A 23325-nucleotide genomic window follows, 5' to 3' on the forward strand; every position below is an offset into this window, starting at 1 on the left:
TCAGGCCGCACTCTTTGCGAGCGACACCGTTTACGTCCAGAGGGGATGACGGTTTCCGTTTTCAAACCGGTCACCGACAACAAGAAAAGAGGGAACCGGAGGCTCCCCGCTGTCAGGGGGGCTTTTGCGCTCATTCGGACATATTGCTCATTTAATTTGGGGCTCTCGTCTTAACTGACAACAGGAAGCTCCTGAAGCTGCGGGATCAAATGTGGCTCCTGCACGGGACTTAAAAACGTCATCACGGGAGGGGGGGGGGGGGGGGGGTCAGACCGCGAGTCCTCACCGACCTCCACCAAGCCTCACCTCGATAATAAAAATGAACATTTTAACCTTCCTGTTTTTCAATCTGCTTTACAGGTTTAACTCCACGCATTCCGTTTTGCTTGTTTGTTTTTTTTAAATTTTTTAAATGTAATAAAATCCAGTCTGGACCATTTTTTTTTAAATTTTTTTTTAAATGACATTCACAACCATTGAAGACGAGAATCTGAACCACTTCCTTTCACGTTAAAATGTGTTGCATCGCTGTGGTCTCGCACCCTTCATTTTGAATTGGCTCTTCAGCACACTTTTCATTTCCATCCTCTGCAGGGAGATGAAGAGATTAAAATGAAACGGAATAGAAAATAATCTCACTGCAGTTCATTTGTCCCGATGCTTAAATAAATCACTTTATTCCACTCTATTCTTGGAAGAAGAAGAAGAAGAAGAAGAAAAAAAAAAAAGCAGCAGCTGAGGGGTTGTACCAAATCTGGGTTTACAACACGTGGGACGTCCAGGCTCCTCGGAAAGACTTTTCCTGCAGAGTAAGCGGAGTGTGATATTCAGATCCTGCTTGGCCTGGGATCATCAACACTGACGTTTAAAGTTCTCGAAAGCTGATCTTCATGATTTTTGCAGCTCGTAAAAGGTCCAGAAGTTGTTCTATTGGTTCCTTCGGTGTCGTGTTCTCATCGCACGTCCACGTCAATGTGGCAAACGGGCTGGATTTCACCCACGTGGCTGTTCTTGCTGCGTTTTGGCATTTAGATTTTTGTGAATAACGAACATCGCTCTCGATTTAATTGATTTTTGTTCTTCCTGCCAGGAGAGACGCGGCCGGACTCGGGTCGGAGCGGAACCGCCTCGGGGCGAACCATTTGGCGCGGAGAGTGTTTGCGCGTTTCGTCCTTCGTTGCCCGGTTTAGCTCCACAATAAGAGACGCGTTCGTTCCACTTTACGGTGCCGTTGAATTGGTGTCGGTTTTTAAAGTTGATTATATTAGATGCTAAACAATTAAACGGCACCACAAACTACATCCTCTGAAAAAATACAAAATAAAAAATCATAAAGTGTACTAAGGGAAGTTTGTGATTTGAGACACGGCTCCTGTGTTTAAAGGGTTAAAAATCAACAGACATTCACACACAGAAGTTAAAGTCCCGCACTTTAGATCTGCTCCTTCATGTCGGGGTTTAGTTTAGAGTTCCCAGATTTGAGTAAGGAATTGAATTTGGAATCGAGTCTCAAGTCTCGGGTGCGTTTAAATGTAAATATGTCCCGCGCTTCCTTCGGCGGAGCGTGTCAATGCTGTGGAGGAGGACATGCATCACATGAGGAGACCGACTGAGCTCCACCTGGAGGATAAGCTCTTTATTCGTACCATATTCTGTACATGCTCGCAAAGAAGTTAAGCAACTGAGAAAAAGAAAGAAAAAAAACAAAAAAGAAAAGAAACACAAACCAGAGAGCAGGATTGGGTTAGTTCATTTCCATCCAAAAACAGTTTTATTGTCCTCCAAACTGAAAGGTTGTTTTTTTTTTGTTGTTTTTTTTTTACCCTGTGATTTGACTCGTCCGATGAGCCAAAAAAAAACCATACATTGCATTTCTTCAGGTAGCGGTGGAGGCATACCGAGATCTTTTAGACCGAGAGAAATGAATGGAAAGAGCAATACAGGTATTCTCTCCTTCAAGTCACGTGAGTAAATCTTTTGCATTCATGAGTAATGGAGAGGAGGTTCAATTTTCAGATCACAGGAAAGCTTTGAGAAAGGAGGATCTGGTCTTCCGTAAAAGAGAGGAGGGAGGAGGAAGGAGGAAGGAGGAGGAGGAGGAGAGGGAAAACGAAGAAAAGAAAAAGAAAAAAGAACAACCGTATGAAGACCAGGGTTGTGTTTCTTCCATGTTAGAAAAAAAAAAAAAAAAAAGGCCTGAAAAATGGTCACGCTCGAGAGGCCGCTTTCATCTCTCTCTCTCTCCGTTTTGCCTCCGAGTGGCGCATCGCTTTCGCGTCGAGCATCTGTAGTGTACGCAAACGGGACGCCGGATATGCGATTCGAAACCAAAGTGCCCAGTCGATATAAAGCAAATGGTCACATGACCCAAAACAGGTGATGTCACGCAAAAAGGGGGAGGGGGAGGGGGAAGGGGGGGGGAGACTGGACGGTGGAGGTTAACCGAACGCGGCCGTCAGTCGGTGCGTGTGCGCGTGCGCGTGTGTGTGTGTGTGTGCGCGCAAAATGCCAGCGACGTGGCACTCGGCACCGTTCGCTCGTGGAGTTTCCTCGGGTGTCCGAACCCAAAAAAAAAAAGAAAGAAGCAAAAGGCCTCCCCGTCTGGTGACTGTGCAGTTCAAAATGGGCACGTGGTGATTTAAGCTCATGCTTAAGTTGTGGTAAACCATCCAAGCACTTCTTTAATTCACAACTATAAATACACAGCAGCGGTTTGTTTGTTTGTTTTGTTTTGTTTTGTTTTTTTTTTTAGCGGAGAGGCTGTCGGTTCCTCTCCCTCGGTGAGTGGGTGACGGGTTTCTTAAAACGGGCTAAACTACGCTTTTGCTCTCCGCTAAGAGGAAACACGGGTTATGTGGAGTTGATTATCAGCTTTCATATAGATTTTTCTATAATATATTTATATAGTTCTATTTTTTTTTTCTTTTTTTTTTTCCCCCCTTTCTCTCACGCGCCCGCCATCGCTGGCTCGCCTTCCGCTTTGCTTCGCTTTCACATTCTCTCGTCTCACTACTTTTATTCAATGTACACAACGTAAAACATGGGGTGGAGTGAGGAGCGACGGAGCTGAAATGACAATCACTGAGAGGAGGAGAAAAAAAAACAAAAACAAAAAAACAACAACAACAACAACAACAAAAAAAAGAAAAGAAAAATAAGCCAAAAAGAACTGCAGTCTTTTTTTGTCATCCATTGGCAGTCAGACCGACTCGGCGGTCGGCCAGTTACAACGGTGGCTGAAGGGGACGGGGGTAGGAGGGGTGGGGGGTATAGGGTGGGGGGGTATAGGGTGGGGGGTGGGGGGGGCGGCCATGTCATCAAAGGGGCGGCGCGGGAGGCTCTTTCTTCGTCGGCGCCGTCTTAGTCGTCGTTTTGGTGGTCTTGCTGGCCGGGGTCATCTCCTTCAGGTTGAGGTTCTCCAGCGCCACGTCCAAGGTCATGACCTCAACACAACCCATGGCCTCGAAGTCGGCGAAATTCCGCAACGGGCCGTGACAGTCATCCTCGTCCTCGGAGGAGGAGGCCGAGGCGTCCTCGTCGGGCAGCAGCGTGGACAGCAGCAGCTCCGTCACGAACAGGCTCCGGTCGGCCCACTGGGCCTCGCACGCCTGCCGCTCCGCCTCGGACAGCCGCGGTTCGCTCAGCCTGCGGGACAACGGGGGGGACGGGGGACGGACAGACACGTGATCACAACAGGGAGCCGGGTATCAACGGGGCAACGGCAGTGGACGGACAACAACCTGTAGAAGCCTTGCAGACATGTCGTAGACACCAAAACTACACTACTGCTCCTCCTCCTCCTCCTCCTCCTCCTCCTCCTCCTCCTTCTTCACGGAAAAAAAAAAAGTCCGTAAGCTACATCGGACACCGGATCATTACGTCATACGACGAAAAGCTCAGAGACGGCTTCCGTTTTGTGTGAGCGGAGCGCAGCCGGGACCTTCGTGAGCAAATACTCCGGCTCGTATAAATACTCCGGCTCGTATAAATACTCCGGCTCGTATAAATACTCCGGCTCGTATAAATACTCCGGCTCGTATAAATACTCCGGCTCGTATAAATACTCCGGCTCGTTCCCCGCCGACGCCCGACTTACACGTGGGGTTGGTTTTGTTGTTGTTGTCGTTTATTTTTTTGGTGCACATTTCCGGTCTCATCGTGGACTTTTAACGCGTGAAACGTTGGCGGGGAGTTAAATGTGGCGGGTGGAGGTGACGCGGAGCGACAACGGTGTCGTTGAGGGTGGGGCACTCGTGCGTTTCCAACGAGTCGCGCGGGACGGTGGCACCACGGCTCGGTTTGTTCGCAGGACGTTTCCCCTCGGAGCGTCGCAGCGGAGCGGCTTCTCTCCCCCTGCGTGTCTCGTCCCAACGTCCACACGGGTGAGACGCGGACCGGACACCCCCCCCCCCCGCCGACGTCCAAATTTTTTGTTTTTTTGTTGTTTTAAAAAACGCCCCTGCTCCTAAATCTAGACTCCGAGGTGCCCCGCGGAGTTTCTAACCTCCCGTCGTGCTCCGGAGCGACGTCTCAAACGAAGTGAATCGTTGCCGCCGCGCACCGTCCGCCGAACGTTGAGCGGCCGGAATTTAAAATGAAATACGGAGCCGAGTCTTCGAAGCCGGTCGGGGGAACTCTTCTGGCAAGGAAAACTGTCCCAACGCCCGCTTCGCGAGGGTCGTTCCACGCATTTGTTAAGACGGCGATAAACGCAACACGCCGGCGGCGGACCGCCTCGATCCGGCACGCCGGAGGTTCGAACGGGAACAGGGAGCGCTTATTTGAGCGGAAGGGAGGGGTCGCGAAGACCGACGGCCTCACCTGCTGAGTAGAAACTGGGAGCTATGTGCGGTGTGCTGCGCGCTGGGCTCGGGCGGAGCCGGGTTGGGGCTGGGGTTGGTGTTGTGGTTGGCGTTGGGGTTGGCGGCGGCCGAATTGCTGTTGAGGATGGCGTTGGCTCGGCCGCCCCCCCGGGTGGCGTTTCGGGCGGTCTCCAGCTGCTGCCGCGCCGCCTGGGCCTGCTGCCGCTCCAGCTGGAGCTGCATCTGAAGCTGTTGGAGCTGGGAGGCGGAGGGGCCGGAGCTGAGCTGGCCTCCCGCCGAACGCCGCACCCCCGACAACTGGGACAGAAGCTCTGGAGGGGGGGGGGCACAAAGACAAGAGAGAGCTGTCTGAGACGAGGATCACGACGGAGTGTGTGTGTGTGTGTGTGTGTGTGTGTGTGTGTGTGTGTGTGTGTGTGTGTGTGTGAGACTGACCTGCTATGGGGTCCATGGCCTCTCTGCTGTAGTTGGAGCTCTGTGAGGAGCTCTGACTGGTGGAGAGCCCCCCTGTGGTGCTGCTGGTGAAATGCATGTTAGACCTGCGGGCTCGCGGACCCCCTAAACCGCGGCCCGGGTGAAACATCCGCCTCACGTGCCGCACCCCGCTGGACTCGTCGTGACGCCGGCCGTCAAGGAACAACATCGAGAGCGTGACAAGCGCTGCATCGCTGATAAAAATAAAAAAATTTAAAAAAAATATAAAATCGCTGTCATTGTGGATTTGCTCGTTTTTGTTCAACCGACGACCCGAAGACATTTTACGATGTTGTAAATCTTTCTCGCGTCGGCAAATGTTGAGGATTTTTTTTTTTTTTTTGCGTGTAAAATTACGAGGAACTGATTGTTAAACTTGCGGCGCGAAGACGAGTCTCCTGTAAAAAAAACAACAACTCTGAACCGGCTGCAATCGACATATTTGCACGCTGCTCTCTCTCACGTCGTCACGCCGGCTAAACAAAAGCTGGGCGTCTGTCCGATGCTCTTTAATGTCTTTTCCTCACTCTAAAATCGGGAGCACTTCACAGGCTAAAAACCCGTAGGAGACATTTTAAATGGACGGTACGGTGAGGCCCGGGACTGTTGTGGCGATAGAAGTTTCACCGGTGACCTCGTGCGACTGAGTGAATACGACTAATAGCGGGGGGAAAAAAAACACACAGCTTTTTGCGGCCGAAGCGTGAGGAGTCGGCGAAGGACGCCTCCGTCCCGTGACCGATCGCAACCAATCAGGAGGCCGACGCGGCTCGTGGTTTTCCAAAGCGTCCCGTTTCCGTTCGCCCGGACCACAACACGACCTTCTGCCGACCCCGCTGCAGTTTGTAAACTCGGCGTTTAAAGGGTTGAAAACGCTTTTAGTCGTGCGGACATCGGGCGCAGACGCTGCACAGCTTGAGCCGTGTCGGCGTGGAAATGTTGACAAAGACAAAAGGTGAGAAGTCTGGTCACGACACGTCGGATCCATTTAATCAGCGTCAATATCAGCCCGCGACTGGATCGGTACGTCTCAGCAAACCGTTCAAACTCCAAAGCCGCCGCGGTGGACCACGTCGTACGATTTACCTTTGGCGCCTGGAGAAAAGCCCAAATTGAAGAAAAACAAAACAATGGATCTGTTGTTTAGCCACACATTTCCCGATGCGGTAAACGCAGCGCTTCCTCTCGGTGCCGTTCACCCGGGAGGTCGGAGGAGACGGGAGGACGAGGCCGCACGGGCACTTCTGAAGACACCGGGACGCGTCGGACCGGCAACGGCTAATTGATCCCGAGTTTGTCCTTCGCGGCGCGGGGACGCTTCATTCAGTTCAAATCAGCCACAAATTCATCACCGCGCGCGCGCGCGCACACGCGCTCTTGACATTTCCGCTCACCCAGCTTGGCGATTTAGAAAACTACCGCAGGAGGCTTTTGACGCCGTCAGCAAAATGTCAACAAATGTCAGGTCTCTCGGCGAACGGACGCCTCCGCGACGCGCTCGTCTTTAAACTGACAAATCCGTCTGGAGCGCTTCCTGTCGCAAAGAGAGGAAAAAGTCAATTGAACTGGTTTTTCCTCGTTTTCTCCGGCTGGTTGCGGTCGTGTCTGTGGAGGCGCGACCGGCACATGAAAAGGATATCAAGTCTCTGGGTGCTCTGTGTTCAAGTGTGAGGTGAGCAGCGAAGTCATCCGTCACATGGTTCGGGTCGCCGCCTGGCAGTGCTGCACATATGGGGCAGATCTGGAGGATGGAGGGAGGACAGAGAGGGGGGAGGGACAGGGGGACGGGGACAGGGAGGACGCGTCAAGTCAGCACATTTCACCGCACGTTCAACGTTCCCCAGTCGGAGCGCCGTCCTCTCGAACCGACGCGGAGATCGATAATAGCTGCGGTGCGAATGCTGTAATTACAAGGGGAGATGCGGTCTCGGGGGAAAGCTCCGCGCCGGGAGGGAAGAAACACCGACAGATGTGAAGTTGAAGCCGCAGACGGATTTTAAATTTAATTTGCTGGTGGAAGCGCCGCCATCGAATTTTTGATAGCGATGCGAGCTGTGCTGTGGCAGCGTAGAGACGAAACTCCGGGAGCCGTTTGTGTCTTCGGGAAGTCGGCGGTCGTTCCTCTGTTGACTTTGAACACGCAGGCCAAGTATTTGCAAAACATCCCTCTTTTTTATTTAAAAGGATAATGATTTGGTGTCACCCCCCCTCCCCCCCCCCCCCATGATCATGACTTTTCATGTCATTTCATTTCATAGGACCTGACACTTTTCCATTCATCCCAAGCTGTATTTATTTAATCTTATTTTATTTGTTTTTTTTTGTGTATATAGTCTCTGTGTGTGTGCATATATTCTTTGCTCTTTTTTTTTTCTCTAAAATAATTATTTTTATCCATCTTATTTTATGTGTACATATTTGTAAATTCTTTTCATATTGTGTGCACCTTTTTGGTGCGTCTATGCTGCTGTGACTAAATTTCCCTTGAATTATAATAGTTTGGACTTTTGGATAGCTGATGGTCTCCACGATCTGATCTCCTCTCGCGCTCTCCTTCTCAGCCTCTCACTGCGTCCATCACTCCGTCTCTGACTACACGCACAAAAGACACATTTCCCTGTATATGTGTTGAGGCAAAAATAAGAAAAAAAAAATAACCAACGCCATATTTAAAAAGATAACCTTAAATTTGACTGGGCCTGTCAGGAAACACAGGCCGGCTGGAAACGTACAGAAACGGCAGAATATTGGAGCGCGGAAATTCAGCCTGCTGGTCAGAGAAGAGGATGGCAAACATGTTGCTGCAAACAAGGAGCAGCTCACCTGCTGATTAAAAGTCACCAATCATTAAAATCAACAGGGAAAAAAAAAAAAAAATAAATCTCCCTTCGTCTCTTCAATCGTTGATAGTCGATATGTAAAAGTCTAGTTCCGGCCTCCTTCGAGCCTGATTTAACACCCCGCAAGTTTATTTAAGCGAGCTTCTAAAGTGAATGGAAAAGAATGGTTGTCCAGAAGCTATCAGAATAACAAGAAACATCTAAAATGACTGGACACGCAAGGAATCGTCAGCGTCCGCTGGGTTCAGGTTCTTTAAAGTGTTTCTCGGCGGCTCAGACCGGTGTTTTCTAGTCTATAAATAGAGCTGAACAGTCTACCTGACGTCACTTGTAGTTTAGTCTTTCTTGCAGAGACAGGAGCTGACATCAGAACCGGGCTTCGACTGTGATTACGTGAGCTCGGGACAATGAATAAGCTGTAAGTGTACGACATCATGCTGTCAAAACCTGCCGGGACCTGTAATGTTACGGACCCTCTCAGGCACCGATTCCTGTTACTCCATTGAGATCAAATTCTCAGGCGTGCGACGCAAACGTGAATGTTTCCAGCTGCTAAGACCGGCGCCGACATCTCGCCGAGGTTTCGCGGGCGGCCGCGCGCGGACCTTCAGCGCCGACTTACCACTTCTGTGGAGGTCTCCGTGTGCTCTGCAGCCACATGCTCCTGCAGGGAGATCTCCGTGTAGCCCATCCTGCCGCAGTAGGGACATGTGAAGGCCTGGGGCTGCTCCACCGAGAAGGCTTCTCCGCCATAGTACAGGTCTGGGAGGGAAGAGGGATCGGACATCATTCAGTGTCAATGTTCTGCTGTGTTTTCGCTGCAAGGTGGAGGTCCTCCTAAGCGGGAATCAAGTTTTGTGTAGGACAGCCAAAGGAAGTTAAAAGCTTCCAGAGGCTTATTTTACCCCACGTAGCCACACGGGAAGTCACGTCGAAGTCCACATCTAACTTAACCACAGCATTTCTGGCCTTCCTGCTTTACAGGAAACATAATTAAATCTACTCGCATGGAACCACCTGTAATTCAATGGAATTATATTTATAGTGCAATATACACCTTACAGTTATAAAGACGACGAGAAAATGAAACGACCACATTAAAAAAAAAAACAGAAATGAATAAATAAATAAAAATGATATGCGAGGTGGCCTACAAATGCAAATGTATGGAAAGCAAATGAGGGAATGGCGTCTTCACGCATCACGGGAGGTTCTCCAGGCAACCTCGGCTTATAAAAGCATTACTAAAAGACACCAAACCTAACTATACGACTTATCAATTGGGAAAGTTATAAGCCTGATCTTAAAAATAGAGACGATATCTGCCTCCTGAACTGATAGCTGACGGCTCAAACACCCATTCTACTTTTGGAAATTCTGGGAACCACAAGTAGTCCTGCCCTCCGAGAGCAACGTGTACTGTTGGGATGAAAGGGCACGATGACGTCTCTGAGCTATGATGGAGCTTAGTCATTAAAGACCTTGAATATATAGAGAAGGATTTTAAACTTTATTCTTTAGTTCACAGAAAGTCAAAGAAGAGAAGCTAATATGAGAAAACCATGATAATATGAAAGTAGGCCATCCACAGCCAGTGAGACATCAACACAATCCATTTAATAAGTGACAGCTGTAATTAAAACTTCAAGAAGGGATTTTCTTGTTGTCGAAAAACAACCTTTTAACGTGACACTTCACATGTCATCATCTGACAAAATGTTCCAGCAAATGTGTCAGTGAACGGTTGCATATTTGCGTCCACCCGATAAATTTAAGTATTATTTAAAGTCCTATTTTCAAATTCCTGCTTGTACGGTTTCGGTCTCCACCAACACGTGTGGAACATATCTGGTGCTTCGGCTGATAAATGCTCCACTGTTCACCGGCCAGTTGTTACCTTTGTCTGACTTGTGTTGTTGTTGTTGTTGGGCAGGAAAGATGTTGCAAGTTCAACTGCTGGAAACGAGGTCGAGGACGGTGCGTTATAAAACCAAAACAATGAGCTGAAAGATGCAAAACCGCATCCATGAAGCTGCTGATTGGATCTGCGGAGTCTGGCAATACATCTCAGAGGTTTTGTTATGACAAGTGAGCCCTTACACGTTACTCACATTCATTATTAATATGAAGACAATGGTGAGAGGTGGTTTACAGAAAGCAGCTTGCAATACACGTCTATACAACAGACTATTTTAGAAAAAAGTTCAATACATGGCTCTACTAGCAGCTTTTCTCATATTTCGCCATCACAACAATAATAATCAATCCGTCAGTCAGTTCTACCGCACTGAGGTACGTTTGTACACGGTGACATCGACCATAGCACAACAAAATGAAGAGCTCTTTCTGAGCTCGCACCTTCTGCTGTGTTTTCAGCAACAGTTGCTGTTTGTATTTTTTTCTCTCCGGATTGTAAAAGAGCACTTTCAGTGTGTGAAAGGGTGAATGCCAGCATATTTCATAGCACCAGAACATTAAATAATAGTCGAAGCAGTCGTTCCAAAAGCAAGAGTAGCGGCCCACTTAATCAAAACTATAATTTCCCCACATTAGAGGTAATTGAACACCTACTCTAATGCTAAATTAACAAATTATGATTACTTAGTGAATTTACAATAGTACGGTCTACTCTCCACTGCTGCCACTGCATAATGTTCTAGTTTTGTAGATATAAATCAAACCCAGAAGCCCATTAACACACTCCCAAAAAACTCCTCCTCAAATCCGTCACTGCCGAGCCATTTGGGAACGGCCGTTCCATCCGAAAACAAAAGCCCGTGCCAGCAAAAGATAACGTGCACTCACCGTTTCACTTGCGCTCGCTCATTAAAGCCACCGAGGAGAGGTTACCACCGGCAACAATGCTTTAACCAAACTATGACAACCCAAGACATTCTAGTTCTTGATTACTCGTGACAGGTGTCTGTGCAGTGCCCGTTTAAATGTTATAAGAAAGAAAAATGTCACTGTACCAAGTTGGAAAAGTCAAAAAAAATTCCACCTCATTTATATTTGAAGCTTTTCGTTCTCTTTTTTTTTTTTCTGATGACGCTGTGGGAAGCAGTTCAGAGAGAGAGTGTGTGTGTGTGTGTGTGTGTGTGTTTAATCCGAGGACCTAAACTGCAGAGATGCAGAAAGAGATGCATCAGAATTTTCTTGCTGGGTTTTCAAGTTGACCATCAACATCCGTCTGTTGACATTAAATGCTACCGAATCAATAAATGACAGCTCATCTGGCTCAAATTCACGCTTTCCATATTTCTACAACCAGCTCATAAAATTAGCCACGGCGTGAACGTTAACGGTACTTACCAAAGTCGACTCGGGTTAATATACACTGCATGGGATGCTCTGTTGTGTGCCTGGTTGTGGTTGCACCGCTCTCGTAGCACGATGCGCACAGATCGTAATCGTAGCAGATTAAACATTTGTATCGTCGACCTCTGAAGTTGCCTTTTAAACATGCATCACAGCTCACGCCTGAGGGAAGAAAAGGGAGACACGGCAAGGGAAAGGAGAAAAGAGAGGTCAGAAAACGTGTAGGTGTATGTTTGTTGATCATTTTAAGATTTAAGTTTTCCATAACTTTACTTTTGAAGGATTATTTCATCTGTTACTGTCAACAATTTTGTTTTTACATCTTTTCTGTTGTTATTAAGCACAACAGTAAGTAATGTAACTGGGATTTCTTTATCAAAATCAACTGAAGTATATTTTTTTTTACCACAAATGAATAAAAAAAAAACACCAATGAATATCAGCTTCATATTTTCATTTAATACAAAACAGTTTCACTTTAAAACATACTTATTTAATAATGATACTGTATAACCTTAACAGCATGGCAACACAAGGTTGGCAAATAGAAAGATAATGTGGAGTCTGGCTGGAGATCCTTCTAAAGTTAATAAATGATACAAAATCCTGGCATTTCTCTCTTTATAGCTGGAACATCTCTGATCACTGCAGGAAAAAAAAGTTCTTCAAAAGGTTTTACCTCGTCGACAAAACATCACAAACACCTGAAAAACACAACGCCGTCCAGTAAATACTAAAGCCGTGCACTGAAGTCGAGTTTGGACGGAGGCTGTGACAGAAGTTGATTCAAATAAATAATAAAGCTTTAAAATCTCCACACAAGAAATGTGAGACTCGACTTCGAGGGCAGTTGTCGTTCGCTGCGTTCGGACCCGAAACAAGTTGGTGTGCACTTCAGGGGTATCCACAGTGAAGTAGTGACTGGATCGTGTACGCGAGATACTAAATTTAAACGAGAGAAGAGATGCGAGGGAGCTCGGATGCTTCAACTGGACAGCTTTATAAAAAATGAAGAACACGGGACGGTTCTTTCTTTGCGAGGAGGTCCATCCGAACTTGCGATAAAGTGTGCTCGTCACCAGTGATCGCGCGTGAGGACACGCTGGGTTTAAACGCTGACGTTTTGAACGGGGAAGCATGACGATACAGAATATCTCTGTGTTCAAGGACTTCACCGTACTTTCTGTATTATGACAGTTCAGTCAAATGTTAGTATCCGTCACTGTGGTGAAAGGGGGCACGGACGGATGATTTGTTTGTTTGAAAGGATATTTTCCACACAAAAAAAAAAAATGCGTTTTAAAAAAGGAAATGTCTTCAAAATGACTGAAGTAGTAAAAACCCACATAGTGAGGACTTATTACACGTTTCCTCACGGACGACGTGTTATCCTTTAACTCAGGTGCGACCAGCGGACCTTGTAGACCAGAGATCAGTTTAACAAAAAAAAAAAAAAAAGGTTCAACCGTGCGTGTCACGTGGGGTCCGAGGCTCTTCGGGACTGTCCCGGAGTGAGTTGGGACACCGGACTGTTTTCAAACTCCCTCATCGTTCAGAGTTGGGAAGCTGGAAAAAAAGACACTGGTTTTGCAAACCTGATCCTGCCGCGCAACGGGGGCACGGATCAGAGAGGAACATAACTTCACAGCAAAAAAAAACAAACAAAAAAAAAGTAGTCGTCAACAACAACAACAACAACAACACGACGAGCATGGGACGTGAAGGCCGCCCCGGGGCCCGACGAACCTCCGCAGCGGGCTGAACGTGTCACGGACGAACCACCGACAGTCGGCTTCACTGTGAGCCGACCGGCCGACCGGCCGAGGTCGGCTGAACTCCTCCCGATGTCGGGGAGTTCAAAACACGTGGTGACGATGTTTAAAAAGACCGAGGAGGAGGAAACTCCCCGAGTCCAACAAGGTTGGCCACAAGGACGAGGTGAGTGTGGACCCTCCGGGACAACTCTCAGCAGGACGGGGCGGTGGGTGGTGGGGGGCTCGAACCGGCTGACGTGAACCCGCTTCGACCCCCTCCCCAACCCGGCCCGTCCGGGACCCGCTGCCCTCCTTCATGTCCCCCCCCCCCCCCTCTCCTCGGTCCTCCTCTTCGGTCGACGTTAACCGACATCACCGGATAGCTTTTAGCACGCGGAGCTAACGCGAACGTAGCTTCTTCCGCTTTGTACGTCAACGTTGTTTTGATCAGCGAAGTGTTGGAAATGTTCCGAAACACGAACATGATCCGCGGGCTCCGTCGGAACCGGATACTCCTGGTTTTTTTGCGGCCGTCGATAACGCGTCCCAAACCCCCCCAACAACACCCCCCACCCCCCCAAAAAAAAAAAAAAAAAAAAAAAATGTTCCTCTGCAACCTTGCTCGCTAACGTTAGCCAGCCTCAGCTAGCGGTGCGCTGTCAGACCGTTTTTTAAATCTCAAATCCGGACTTCGTTCAAGTCCTCCGTGTCGAGCTGCTTCTTACCTTCATGACGGGACATCCTACGGACGCTATAACGCGGCCCCCTTTGCTCGGGCTCCGCGGGCTTGTAGTACAGAATAATAGGAGTGAAGAGAAGCCGGGGCTGGCTGGCTGTCCCTGGCCTCTTCCCTCATGAAGGATCCGGTCTGGCTCGCTGCCCTCCTCCGCCTCCTGCTGTGTCACCGTCCGCCGCGCCGCCGCTCCGTCCGCACGGTGGCGCTGTCGTCCCGGGTTTGGTCGCGAAGGTTTGCTGAGGTTTCTGGAGCTACCTGTGTTGTTGGTAAAACTACACAGGAAACAAACAAAACAAAACAAAAAATGCGGTTTTATTTACCGGTATAAAAATCTCCCAAGACTCAAAGGAAAGTCTCGACTGAAATAAAATCAATTGAAATAATATTTAACAGATGAGACAAAAAATTTTTTTTTTTAAAAAAGCACAGAATTGATCAAAGTTAAGGCGAAATGATTTGACTTGTGCATTGTTAAGCAAATAAAAGAAATCTTCCAGCTAACTTCCATCAACTTGTCGAATGCACACATGCTTACATCGATGGAGCTTTCTGATGTCGATACTTCATTTAAACAAACGTAAAAAGAAAGAAATCAGGATGCATTTTAATAGAAAGAAAGAGCGTACTTGCAGCCCTTCCAATACACACGTTCACTTGTCTAAACTCGATCTGAAGTAGGCTGCTTACCAATAAATAGATCAAATAAGACACCAGTCTCCTAAGTTTTTACCCTGACTTGATGACTTGTAATGGGAACAAGTTTAGCCATCATGACCATTTTGAAAAGGAGAGAGAGCAGAGAGAAACATGAAGATTTGAAGTACACATATGGCTTTAAAAGTAACTGGATTGTGGAAGATTTTTTTGCATTAAACCCAAATCAAGAAAGGGCCATTTAAAAGCTTTGTGTGAGTTATTTTTGGAAACCGCTCCTGCTAACACAAATGAAGCTCTGTGGTTTGCAGACACTGCAAACTTTCTTCTGACTTCTTGGCTCACAAGTGAAGTTCTTGACAAAGACTCCAGGAATGAGTGAAAGCTACACTAGATAAAGATGTTAAAATTACACGGGTTCTGCTCTCCCCGCAGAGCCACCTACCTGCGTCTACTTTGTTTTAGTATTTCACAGTGCCCCATTGTTGGGTCTTGCCAGGCAGACCTCGTGGAGCAAAACCAGGACAGGTCAGTGGAGAATCAAACTGGCACTCAAACCTTGCAGCTGGCTGGAGAGTGTGGATGGAAAGAATAACAATACCCCTGCATGGGAAGCTACTTTAACTTTGAGGCTAATTTATCTGCCAATGTCTGACATCAGACTGATTCTGGGAAGTCTTTGGATTTGTTTTTCTTTCTTGAAGAACTATAGGCCTATTGTCACTCTCAGCCTCGAATAGAGAACAGAAGTAATAAAGTAAGAAGTCTATCGGGTTAAACGTGCTGTATCTCGTACTCTCAAAATAGAATCCAAGTCTTCTGAAGGCAAATGTAGTCTTCATATTTACCTGAAACCGGATGACAATAATTCCTGCTTTGTGATTAACATCAAACTGTAAACTTTCATTTCCATGACACGGTACTACAGTTTCAGTTTCAGAAGAGAAAACTGTCATTTGTCTTGTTATCACAAATTATGAATAATATTTCAAAGGAAAGCCTCCCCCCACGTATACCTGAGTAATTTCCTTTGAATGTGGTCTCGTGGTCACTTATCTGCCAGCAGTTTAACAACATGTAAGCCAAGTGGAAAGTAAATTGGAACAAGTGTGTATTGAAATGAATCATTTATATATTATGTCATTCAGGTTTCCTGTATCTGCAACACCGGCAGAAGTAATTCATTTATTGTGAAAAGAATTTGCACGAGTTGCTCAGACTTCCGTCTTTCACAACTCTTTACATCTTGTTACACATTCAACCGTGCCAACGAGCAATTTTGTACTAAGCCAGAGTGTGTTTACAATGTCATCATCTCCTCTAACATCTTCCAGCATGTCAGACTTGTGAGCAATGGCCACCGCCCTCCGGAGACCACCGCGGTCCATGAAGCGGTCATTTCTATTGAAGGAGCAGGGTAGATTTCATGGCTTGTGTCCTGTCATCATTGGAACTCTAGTGCCCTCCCAGAGATGCAGTATCATGCACCTTGTGTTACTTTCCCAAGCATATGGCTATTAATAAATTGGAGCTAAAAATAGGACAAGTTATTTTGGACACTCCTATGTCACACACTCTCACTCTCCCTTTGAAACAGAGATATTTTTTTTGTTTGTTTTAATGTTGGACTTTTAAAAAAAAAAAAACTCTCCTATCAGGAGGAATATCTTCTACTATAAAAACAAACAAACAAACAAAAAAACATGATAGAGAGTGAAAGCAGATGCAACTCACGTTATGGGTCGTTAAACACATTGACCCCGTGCACATAAACTGTAAACTGCAGGATGACTCTGTTTGCAGATATGTCTAAAAAAAAAAGCTGTTAAGATGCCAGGTACCAGGGGCTGCCGGGGTGGCAGGTGACACTTCCTACTGTTGGGCACTGATGTATGTACACAACACAGTGGTGTTATTGTAGCCTTGCGTGAGTGCGCCCATTCTTCGCCTCATCAATTGAAACTGGTCGTTGAGCTAAGCTGATGGTTTGGCTGCGGGCCAAGCTGAGAGAGGGGACGATGCTTTCAGGGGGAGGGTGCCTCGCCATCCCCCCCCCCACATAAACGCGGATCACAGCCTTTTAAATATTCCTTGAAACACACTGAGGGAGATTGTAACCTGGGTTCCTAATTCCTAAGGAAACGGAATTTGAGGGTTTCTGTTACTGTAAAGGTTTGAAAACGCGTCTCTAAAAACGTCCTCCTCCTTTCAAGCGTGCTTTGGTGCCATGGACTGTTTATTGACAAGTTGTACACATTATATAAACCCGTTTAGGCAACAAAGCATGACCTTCATACCAATACCGAGCTTCTAATGGCGGCTTGCGTCAGTTGTACACACCCCAAAAAGGGTTAAACACGTGAGATGCCTACTACGAGTTCATTCAGATTTGCCACGCCCTTCAACGTAAACAAATGGGGGCTTGACCAATAAGATCCGCCATAGATCAGCCGATGATCAGATGACTGAAGAGGGGAAACTATTTAAAACTCTAATGACACTCTTGATGCAAGTTTATATATTTCTGGAGCCGCACTTTCACAGCCGCGCACCTTAAAGCACCGCCGGCTCTGTTGCTCTTTGTCACCACTGGATTCAAACTCCTTCACCTACGCGCTACCAGCGGCAATACAAAAGACATTTTTTTATATTCTCAGGAAGCTTTTAATTCCTTCACACTCGTCTGTGACCGAGAAATGAATCATAAAGCCCTTTTACTGTGGATTTTCCTACAGTGTGCGTCTGCGCTCTTCTCGTCCGCAGTTGGGGAAAACGCTGTTCTTAAAGGTAAGAAATGGCTTTGTGTCCATTGTTCATTCATTAGTATAATTTGTGTTACAGCCGCAAATGGATTTGTTAAAACCTAACATCACATAAGTAGGTTACAAGAGGGCATAATTTGCGCTTGTGAAAATTCATAAATGAAAAAGTAGGAAGGAGCGTAAACCTCACATTTCTGCACGTTGATTAATTAGCATTTCTAGATTATTAGGGGATATTACAAATTGGAACAAGTGTGGCGGGCAGAGCGAACCAGAAAAAACGGGGATGGATTTAAAAGACAAGACCGCGACGTGTCCTTTTTGGGAGATCAGCGGGAGTCTTTAAGAAAAGCTCCAAGTGGATGACACACAACGCCACGTCTGTGAACTATTTGGAAAGATGTTCTGCTGAATCCGCGTTTTACCACGGGCCGCCCTGCAGCCGTTTTTACAACCCAGCAGTCATTTTGGTCTGTGTGGTCCATCACCAGTGGGTGTTGAGTTCATTTCTGTGCACATTGTAAAGTCTATTTGGGCGAACTTTTAACATGTTGGGAATTAAAAATCGACCTGACGCTGCTGCGCTGAGATTAATCCAGACTGATTTATCCTCTTCATCAAGAATCAAATCAAATAAATATGTCACAAAAAAAAAATTATTTGAAACATTCAGTTTTCAAATAGATTTTTATTACCAAACATTTCCATATATGCTCATTTCTACTTGTAATTTGTCGGCATCCTCTGCTTGACTTCTTGCGTCCGTCAAATGTCGTAACTACTGTTTTAGCGTCAGATCTGAGAGCAGTGTGTTAAAGTCTTGTATAATTACGAGCTGTGGCTGCAGTTACGTAAAAAGGATGAAATGAAAGAAGGGTGGCGTTGACATTTTGGCTCTGCGCCTGCGTCTTCACTCCAATTTGCACCCAACCGGTATTGTCGGTGCAGATGTTGGCGGCAGAAGCAGGTTGATTGGCTGCATCAGCCACTGCAAGTATGGGGTGATGATGGCTGGATTGTGCGTGTGAAGTCAGATCAGTGTTTGTCTTTCCTTTTTAATGTGATTGTAATCATCAGACTGCCAGAGGAGATGAGAATATAATAAACCTCTCTGTATTTGTTGGCATTTGTTCTAGGAGTTTGGTTAAGAGTTGTGACATGTTCAGGAGTTCACATGTTTTCTGACAGTTATGGATAATGGACAATAAAGCTAATGAGCTTTCCATTGGTTTTCTCTGATATATTGTGCCATTTCATTTTCCCTCAGGTGACGATAGTGGATCGGATGAGTTGTCAACAGACGGCAAGGCTCTGGATGGCACCGTCAAGTACAACATGAGGAAGAGTTTCGATCTGGAGCAGGAGGGCTGCTACCTACAGGCTGGGAAGAAGGATTGTCTGCAGGACTGTGGCTTCAACGCTACAGCCAAGACTATCTTCATCATCCACGGCTGGACGGTAAACCTGACATGCTGTTTTTCTTATGTAGCTCCTTGTGTATCTGGGTCACTCACCTACTGACCAGTGCTTTGATTGTTGGAATTTATCGTGTGTGTGTGTGTGTGTGTGTGTGTGTGTGTGTATGTGTGTGTGTGTGTGTGTGTGTGTGTACGCACGCACGCGCGCGCGCAGTGTCACCAAGTTAAAGTAGTTTGCCTGAATGAATGAATAAATGAGTCTTCTTTTTTCTTTTCTATCAGATGAGTGGCATGTTTGAAAGCTGGATGAACAAGCTGGTCTCCGCAGTAATGGAGCGTGAAAGCGAGGCCAATGTGGTGGTTGTTGATTGGATGCCGATGGCACAGCAGCTGTACCCTGATGCAGTCAACCACACCCTCGGCGTAGGCCTGGATATCGCTGGCATGCTCAACTGGCTTCAGGTGTGTACACACTCATTTGCACTCGTCACAAACTTGGTTTACTCTCATGAATCACGTTGGAGTTCCCTGCTGAAACTGATTAAACACAATGCACAAGGGGTTAGCAATTTATAAAGAAAATGGAGAAAGTGTCATCTGCAACCAGTTAACATTAACAATCCACTGAACACCACAGTTTCTCCGTGCATGAGTCAGTCACTGCTGACGTAGCTTATAAAGAAGGTGTCTGTAGTATGTAGGATGGATGGATTTTCTGAATGATTGTTGGAGTGTGATCTGCAGGTAAGGAGTGGTGGAAGAGCAGCTGAAGATAAAATCCATAAAACCTGCCCCTTCTGTCTTTCCATCGGTCTAATTTAAGAGACAATAGACTTTTGTGAGCACAACAGAACTGTAGATCTGCGTGAGAAGTGAAATGGTATGTTAAATATGCATTTGGTCACAACACCTGATGTGTTTATATTTGGGGCTCCTGATCCATCCCCATGGCAGCAGGTTCATTTCTTTCTGCTGTTATCTTCGCAGCATTGTGTACTTGATGTTTTGCTTTTAAATACCTTTTTAGATCAGTGCTCGTCAGAGAGCTTAATAAGGATCACAGGCTATTTAGCACATCTGAGAAAAAGACCACAATTCCCATTCAGCACGACTGTCACAAAATTGGAGCGGTGCGATGAAGGATTCAGGCATTCTGCCACGTAGTTGTAAACACAGACAAAGACTATTTCACGGATTCAGCCTGAGACAGATGGTGGAGGCGCTGTTGCATGGAAGGGACCGTCAGTAGATTCTGTTCGGGTTAGCTGAGCTTGGCTCAGCTGCAGGCGTAGCTCATCATCAATGGCTAAAATCCAGGATTTGTCCACTGTGGGTCCATGTGGGTTTGTATTCATAGTGGCAGCTGCTGATATGAGGGTTGCATGTTTTTTTCTCAAACAGGATGAGCAGCAGCTGCCTCTGGAGAATGTGCACCTGATTGGCTATAGTTTGGGTGCTCATGTGGCCGGCTACGCAGGAACATATGTACGAGGGACCATTGGCAGAATCACTGGTAAGTCATGTGCTGACTAAATCCACAAACAACACCCCTAAAAGAGGGTGCGTCCCCATTTGTCTGACCTGTCACTTTCTATATTTCTCAGGTCTAGACCCAGCAGGACCCATGTTTGAGGGTGTAGAGGAAAAGAGGCGCCTCTCCCCAGACGATGCTGACTTTGTGGATGTTCTGCACACGTACACTCGAGAGGCTTTGGGTGTGAGCATTGGAATCCAGCAGCCAATTGGGGACATTGATATCTACCCAAATGGTGGTGAAGTGCAGCCTGGCTGTGCACTCGGTGACGTGCTGGCAGTGGCAGGAAGTAAGAGCTTGTTTTAGCTTTCCAGAATGAGAACATCTCTAGAAACGGCACTTATTTGTTTTAGTTGAAAATGCTCCATTTCCACCTGATCTCACACTTTATCATTTAGCTGCTGCTCATTTAACCTACTGTCTTCCATTTCTCTAGATTTCATGGAGGTGATGAAGTGTGAACATGAGCGAGCCGTGCACTTGTTTGTGGACTCTCTGATGAACAAGGACCATATGAGCTTTGCCTTCCAGTGCACTGGCCCAGATCGCTTCAAGAAGGGGATCTGCCTCAGCTGCCGTAAAAACCGCTGCAACAACATTGGCTACAACACCAGGAAGATGCGGAAGAGGCGCAACAGTAAAATGTACCTGAAGACACGTGCTGACACACCCTTCGGAGGTGAGAAACAATCAGAATATGATGTGGAAATTCACTGCCATCTGGTAAACGGTAAAAGATAAGCAGTCCAGTTTATCTTTAACCACTATATCTAAAGTGTTTTATGATTCCACGGTTGCCAACTGTACTACTGGTACCGTCCTCCAATGTGGGGGAAAAAAAACCATAAACTCTGTTTTCTTTTTAAGGTTACCACTACCAGATGAAGATGCACGTGTTCAACAGAAAACAGGCAGACAATGCAGACCCCACCTTCCATGTCAAGCTGTATGGCGGCCATAATGACACAGCAAATATATTTGTGGACGTGTAAGTTCCAACTCTAAATCCTTTCCTTGTAAAACCAGTCTTTTCTCAGCACTTCACCGTGACTTTGTATAAAATCACCGCAGTGGCTAAGCTCCTATGCTCTGATATGTACAGCCTCGTAGCTGCCCTGCCTGCTGCAATATAAATTTGGAATTTGAACTTGAGTCTAATTTGCACTGACCTTCTCAAAGTGTCAGTCACATAGATTTGCAACGACCTCAGACCGAAGGAGGAACCGTTTCAGTTCAAGTTTCCATAAATGTAAAAGCATGGCATGGCAGTGAGTCAGCAATCTGACAGGCTTCTCATATTGTCCAGCATGTGGTGTCTACTTTAGTCACTCTGTTTAGTTTTAAACAATGCAGAAATAAAATATCAGACTTGAGCGCACACCTGCTAGAACTTCTGGCTTCAGTTTTCTTATTTACCTTCATGTCTCTTCCCTTTTCTCCAGCCATGATGAGACTGTCGGTCTGAACCTGACAAACACCTTCTTGGTGTTTACTGAGGAGGATATCGGTGACCTGCTGAGGATCCGTCTGAGTTGGGAAGGAAACTCTGAATCCTGGAACTCTGTGTGGAAGAACATCAAGAAGACATTCTGGGCCTGGAACACCAGGCCTCCTAAGCCGGTGCTGGAAGTTCGTCGGATTCGTGTGAAAGCTGGAGAAACGCAGAAAAAGTAAGCAGAGGGGTGAAACGCTGTATGGTGGCCAAACGTTTGCCGCAGTGAAGAATTGGGATTCTCACTCTGGTCTGTTGCTTTGTTGTTACAGGTTTACTTTCTGTGCCCAAGACCCTTCAAAAACGGAAATCTCACCCGGGGAATCGATAAGTTTCATAAAATGTCGCGATGGCTGGGAAGTGAAACCAAGAAAACGGTACGAAACGTGTTCAAACTATGCATTGGAAAAACGATTTCAAGCAAATGTAAATTAAGAAAGAGCTGTAGTATGGTGTGTGATTTAATCTGTTTCTGATCAACAGGCTGCCCATGTAACAACTGAGCACTTCCAACAACCAATGCCCCGTCACCATGGGGGACCCAACGTGGATCTGAGAGAAGCACGGCCTTCTCTCTCTCTCTCTGAGCACTTTTCATAGGAGGATTTGTCAGCACATGGTGAAGGGCTTCAGGTCGAAGACTGGAAAGTTTCTGGAGATGAGGACTATGGCGGTCTGTCCAGCAATGCAACGCAACTCTAAAAATGGTGTGTAGGCTGGAAGCGGTGGCAGTCCTGAGATGCACTGAGATTGCGGAGGAATTACAGAACGTTCCTTTTGTGTTGACTAGTGAAGTAGAATACAGATCTGTGCCAGTGGATGCACATCGGCAATAGTAGTCCCTGTACTGTACATTTTTAAATATATTTTTTATTTATGAAAAAAACGGAAGCACTGCCAGACCAACGTTATTTATCAGAGCACATCCCATAATGAAGCACATGTTGAATGAGTTGTTTTCCAGATGCAGTATTTGTGTGCATGTTAATGTGCGTGTTTGTGCCTGTTGTGACCAAAACATGTGCCTTTCTGCTGTGAGAGATTACTGATACACTGTAAAACTGAAGGAGATACCAGATCTCACTGCATATGTTTTTTTCTGAGGTTTTGTGCATAGTGTTGATGTATGTGGCTTATTTTGGGGGTGCGTGTACATAATGTAAATACGTTTTTTGAAAAATAAATTCACCTGTTATTTGTAGAAAATGTTGCCTTTGTCAATCCTTTTTAACCGTCAGGATGGAAGTGTGCCTCAAGATATCTGCAACATGCAAGTGATGATTTTCAAGATGAGAAAATTTAAATTTGATTTTGATGTTTCACTAATCCAAACATGTTTCATTCTTACAACCTCAGCCCTGTACAACTTTCATCAACAATTTATGTGACAATGAAATGCCACTGTATACACTGGTAACCCACAACATTAAAACCGCTCACGGGTGATGTGGCTAACACTGATTATCTTATCGCAGTGCACCTGTGAAGAGGTGGGATATATTAGGCAGCATGTGAACAGT

At 46.3% G+C, this 23325-nt stretch overlaps 2 protein-coding genes across 4 annotated transcripts; one reads left to right on the forward strand and one right to left on the reverse strand.

Moving 5' to 3' along the window:
• Positions 1-1610: 1610 nt before the first annotated feature.
• On the reverse strand, positions 1611-14073 carry LOC138191631 (E3 ubiquitin-protein ligase KCMF1-like). Its single transcript, XM_069138548.1, has 7 exons — positions 13935-14073; positions 11450-11617; positions 8760-8899; positions 6937-7038; positions 5259-5439; positions 4822-5134; positions 1611-3645 (listed from the first exon to the last, which is right to left on the reverse strand). The coding sequence occupies exons 1-7, from the start codon at positions 13948-13950 to the stop codon at positions 3318-3320; spliced, it is 1248 nt and encodes a 415-aa protein (XP_068994649.1). The 5' UTR covers positions 13951-14073; the 3' UTR covers positions 1611-3317.
• On the forward strand, positions 12978-23011 carry lipg (lipase, endothelial). Of its 3 annotated transcripts, XM_069138547.1 has the most exons (11): positions 13377-13393; positions 17335-17386; positions 18629-18819; positions 19062-19241; positions 20181-20292; positions 20384-20602; positions 20750-20992; positions 21181-21301; positions 21756-21983; positions 22078-22182; positions 22289-23011. In XM_069138547.1, the coding sequence occupies exons 3-11, from the start codon at positions 18697-18699 to the stop codon at positions 22299-22301; spliced, it is 1344 nt and encodes a 447-aa protein (XP_068994648.1). In that variant the 5' UTR covers positions 13377-13393; positions 17335-17386; positions 18629-18696; the 3' UTR covers positions 22302-23011. The 3 variants fall into 3 exon arrangements, with proteins under 3 accessions (XP_068994646.1, XP_068994648.1, XP_068994647.1); XM_069138545.1 differs by lacking the exon at positions 17335-17386 and having other exon boundaries at positions 12978-13393; XM_069138546.1 differs by lacking the exon at positions 13377-13393 and having other exon boundaries at positions 17079-17386.
• Positions 23012-23325: the final 314 nt, after the last annotated feature.

Source organism: Embiotoca jacksoni, unplaced genomic scaffold, assembly GCF_022577435.1.
Source record: "Embiotoca jacksoni isolate LCO1_2020_lvr unplaced genomic scaffold, fEmbJac1.0.p SCAF_8, whole genome shotgun sequence".
In the NCBI taxonomy this organism is placed as follows: Eukaryota; Metazoa; Chordata; class Actinopteri; family Embiotocidae; genus Embiotoca; species Embiotoca jacksoni.